Raw genomic sequence first — 4,499 nt, forward strand, 5'->3', positions numbered from 1 at the left:
TGGTAAGGCGTAGGACCGGCGGTGGATTGATCCTGGGACGCAGCAGGTGGTGTAACTTCGGTAGAATACATTGTTGGCAGTCCATAACTACCAGTAGCATAATGATCACAGTATGACTGCTACTGGCCATAGCCTGCCTAGCTAGCAGTGGGTGCACCAGGGGAAGGCGGTGGTGCACCATAGCCTGGCTGACTGTATCCATACTGCCCATAACCAGCCTGAGTAGGCGGTGCCTGTCCATACGGAACAGATGAAGGTGGCTTCTGAGCATGTGGAGGCTACCCATAAGCACCCGGGCCATACGTGGCCTGTGGTGGTGGCTGCATATCATAGTCAGGCTGTGTGGAGCAGTGTATCCAGATTGAGGGGGCAGAACCTTGCGCCATGTAGCTTGATGCAGCAGCAGTAGTATAGGTGGCAGGAGTTGAAGCTTGCTGCCCTGAAGTTGCTTGACCAGTGCCACCTGGACCACCATAGCTCGGTGCAGTACCACCATCCTGAGTTGGGTTAGCAGCTGATGCCCCATAGCCAGATGCCCCATAGTTCTACTAATCATATCCAGGCCGCTGTGAGTAAGACAGCCCTTGCGTCTGATAACCAGAGTAATCATACGCTTGCTGCCCGCCACTCTGCTGAGAGTACGTAGAATCACCATACCCTTTTGAAGCATGAGTAACAGACTGGCTGTAATTGTAGCTGCTAGCATCAGGAGGTGCAGTTCCAATGGCATACTGTTGTTGTTGGGGTTGCTAGTGTTGGTTCAGACTTTTTCAGACAACTAAACTGCATACTGCCTCCCTCCTATACTAGGGACAAGTGCAGTTTCCTCGCTAGAAAAACAATGCATATGGTTCAGACTTTTTCAGACAACTAAACTGCAACATCACATTCTAATTTCTAAACTCCGAGTGCAAAGCATCAAGTCTGTTGAGGTGAGTAGGACTAGGATTACCTACAGCCCTGATTTAATTTTGTCGAGTGTTTCACTCAATGCACTAAGCTGAACCCAGACGGAATATTTTCACTGGAGAGGCATTATACAGATTTCAGACTTGCTCAAACAAAATAGTTTGCCTGAATAAAAACACATCATGTCTGTTCGATAGGATTACTCACATCTAGAATCAAGATTGTGCGCAAGTGTGAAACACAAGTGTCCACAACATCAGAAGATTATAGTTTTTTCAATTTCCCACTTAGCTCAGATCTGCCTCGACTAATCACATGCAAGAAAAAGATGCAAACGAATCTACTTGGGATTTGGCTCGACTAATCACAGGGGAAAAAATTTGCAGACCAATCTAATTAGGATTTGGCTTCTTATCACAGGCAGGGAGGAGTGGAGATGAGGAAGGGGGGCTGAGCTTACTTCTCGGCGTAGTGGAACAGGTGGAGGTGGACGAGCTTCTTCACCTCAATCGACTATGCCGGCACGCTCTTGACCGCCTGCGACGCAAGCACACACGCAATTCAGTCGCCAAAATCCGCCGCGTTAGATGAGATGAGACGAGGCGAGGAGTGGGGCGCTAGCGGGACCTGCGGGGAGAGGTGGGCGACGTACAAGGCCTGCGAGATGAGGGCGAGGAGGCGCATGAGCGTCGACCTTCTCGCCGTCGAAGAGGCGCGCCGGGATGGCGGTGGCGGCATCCGGGTCGTCGTGGAGATGCGCGTCCGCCGCACCACCCAGGGCGCTGCCGCGCCACTGGCCCGCATCCCCGAACCAGCCTCTCTATATGCTATAGGCAGGGCTTGCTTGCCCTGGCTCCCTCGTCGAACGCAGCGGCAAGCTGCGCGGCGGGGATCTGGGCGGCCGCCGCCGGGTTTCGCCGGGAGCGTTTCGCGGTCCGTGTCCGTCTCGTTCACGGGAGCGCGATTGGGTACTGGGCTGTCTGCCAGAGGAACTGGACCGTATACATCGGGCTTGGAAGCGGGCACACAGGTACCCGCGGCCCAACATAGCGACCATACACATCGGAGCTTACGCTCTCGCTCTTACGGCCGTTTATCCATTTTTAATACCCCTAAAAAATATCCATTTTTAATACAGTTGGAAAAATTGTGAATCCAAAATAGTTTTCGGATTTTTAAAAACGTTCATCCATTTGAGAAAAAATGTGAATTTGGAAAAACATTGCGAATTTGGAAAAGTATATAAAAATGTAAAATGTTTGCCAAAATAAAAAAATTCGAGAATTTGAGAAAAAGTTCATGAATTTGAAAACAGTTTGTGAAATTTGAAAAAGTTCACGGCATTTTAAAATAAGTATACAAATTTAAAAAATCTGAAAGAGTTCTTGAAAGATGGCAATTTGCTAATTTGAAAAATAATCATTTATTTGGAAACCAAAATCGTGAACTAAAAAAAGTTCACAGGTTTTCAAAACAGTTCATGGATTCAAAAAGGTTCATGAACTTGAAAAAAGTTCAAGAATTTGAAAAAAGTTCAAGACTTAAAAAAGTTGGTTTTCGAATAAAGCACACAAAAATGAAAAAAAAACTCATAATTTGGGAAAAGATCACAAAATTTGGAGAAGGTTCACAAATTGAAGGAAAACTTAATGGATTTGGGAAAAAATCACAAGATTAAAAAAGATCACGAGTTTGTAAAAAATGTTTGTGAATTTGAAAAATGTTTCCAAATTCAAATTTTAAAATTTCATGAATTTGAAAACAGTTCACGGGTTTGGAAAATATTCACAGATTTGCAAAAAGTGTGCGGATTGAAAAAAAATGTTTCATGAATTTTAACAAAATTCACAATTAGAAAAAACTGAAGAAATTCAAAGAAAGTTCATGAAAAAATTGAAAAAATGAAATGAAACAAAAATAAATAACCAAGTGAAAACTGTGAATGGAAAACCAAAAGAAAAAAACACCTAGAAAAACCCTGCAGAACTTGAACCAGAAATGTGCAAAACAAGAAGAGAAAGAAGTCGAAGTAGGCACAACACGTGATCTGTTCTCGGGTGGTTATTGACATCAGAAATAAATCAGGAGTTTTGGAGTTTGGATCTTAACTTGTGCACTATTTTTTAATTTTATAAAAAGGGAAAACAAAATTAAAAAGAGCGAGCCCAGGATGGAAAGGTTTGTGTCCCGGTTTGTCGGTAAGCTTATAACTAACGTTGCCAAATAGAAGTTGGCCACAACGAGTACACTTTCTGAAGTGAGGTGCGTCGATCTCACTCAGGCCGTCTCCTCCCCCAAACCACTCGTCACAAAAAAATAACGCAGCCTGCTCCTCCGCTTTCCTTCCTTTCTCCTTCCTTCCATTCTCGTCGCGCCCTCCCGCGACTATAGGATCACTTCGAGTCGAGGTCCGTGAGCAGGAAGGAGGCGACCGGCAGTTGCCATAATGGGAGAAGGAGGAGGAGGGAGTCGCATATCAACGCGTTGTCATCATTCCCCATGCAGGAGGCAAGTGCCGAGAAAGCAAGACTCTCGGTGGAGCGGGAGCATACGCCTGCCGGTTGCTATGGGTAAGTTGTACCTGAGAACTTTAGTCCCACATCACAGATTCAGATGGATTTCCACTGAGTTATAATTGTTTCCCTCAGCTAGGGTATCACCAAGCAACAAGAAAAGGAGACGGTAGCATATATGGTCTAGTATAGGGTATGGTACGGTAGTTGGTGTATTAAGATACTGTAACACCCCTGTAATTAAGCTACAGTGATATCTCACTAATGATGCCGTGTCACCTCCTTTTTGATAAGCTTGATTGTCACTTAGGTAAAAGAGGATCCATATTCAAATTCAAATGCAAGTCAAATAATTAAATTTTCAAAAATATAAAATAAAAATATAGGGTTGGTTGCAAATAATCACTAAGTATTTATCATGTAAAGACCAACATCATATGAATTGTTTAAATGCCCCTAAGCTAATTAAAACTGATCCAACAACATTTATTTAAACCAATTTAAATTAAACAGATATTTACACTATACAAAATAAACTGAAATTTGTTGTGCTAGCTCTTCCCATTGCCTATACAAAATAAACAGATATTTACATTTACACTATACAAAATAAACGTCCATTTTACTATGTTTTTTGCATTACTGTTCATCCAGAAGCAAAAACGTGTCTTTTAGCTCAGGAAGCAAAATATACATATTGACTTCCCTTAAATTTGGAATACCTAGTCCACAAAAGAATTTTTTTCTTCTTCTGGGAGACAACCCCCAATCTACTATATCTAAATAGGAGCCCCCGCTACTTGATTTCTCTGCGCTCTCATGCATCCACGTCACCATAATTACTTTCGGCCATTTGATTCACTATGGATGGCTCAGATCTGTAGATCGAATTGATCCCGGTGCTTCACGCGGTCACGCCCCTCGGGTTGACTCCTCCTCCCTCGACCCCATGGAAGCGGAAGTGCGCAGAAGCGAACCGTCGTCCTTGAGTGGAAACGTCCGTGCAGAATGAATCCTTCGCCGTCTCTCATTCCCCATCCGTTTCTCTCCCCAACGATACAAAACCCCATGCGGGAA

General features: G+C 44.0%; 1 protein-coding gene across 1 annotated transcript; it reads right to left on the reverse strand.

Annotated features, from left to right (window-relative positions):
• Positions 1-4: 4 nt before the first annotated feature.
• On the reverse strand, positions 5-760 carry LOC119333035 (the record flags this gene model as incomplete). Its single annotated transcript, XM_037606075.1, has 1 exon — positions 5-760. A coding segment is annotated over one exon (756 nt), but the record flags the coding sequence as incomplete, so codon positions are not given.
• Between the last annotated feature and the right edge of the window lie 3,739 nt (positions 761-4,499).

This window comes from Triticum dicoccoides, chromosome 7A (genome assembly GCF_002162155.2).
Source record: "Triticum dicoccoides isolate Atlit2015 ecotype Zavitan chromosome 7A, WEW_v2.0, whole genome shotgun sequence".
NCBI classification, from domain to species: domain Eukaryota; kingdom Viridiplantae; phylum Streptophyta; class Magnoliopsida; order Poales; family Poaceae; genus Triticum; species Triticum dicoccoides.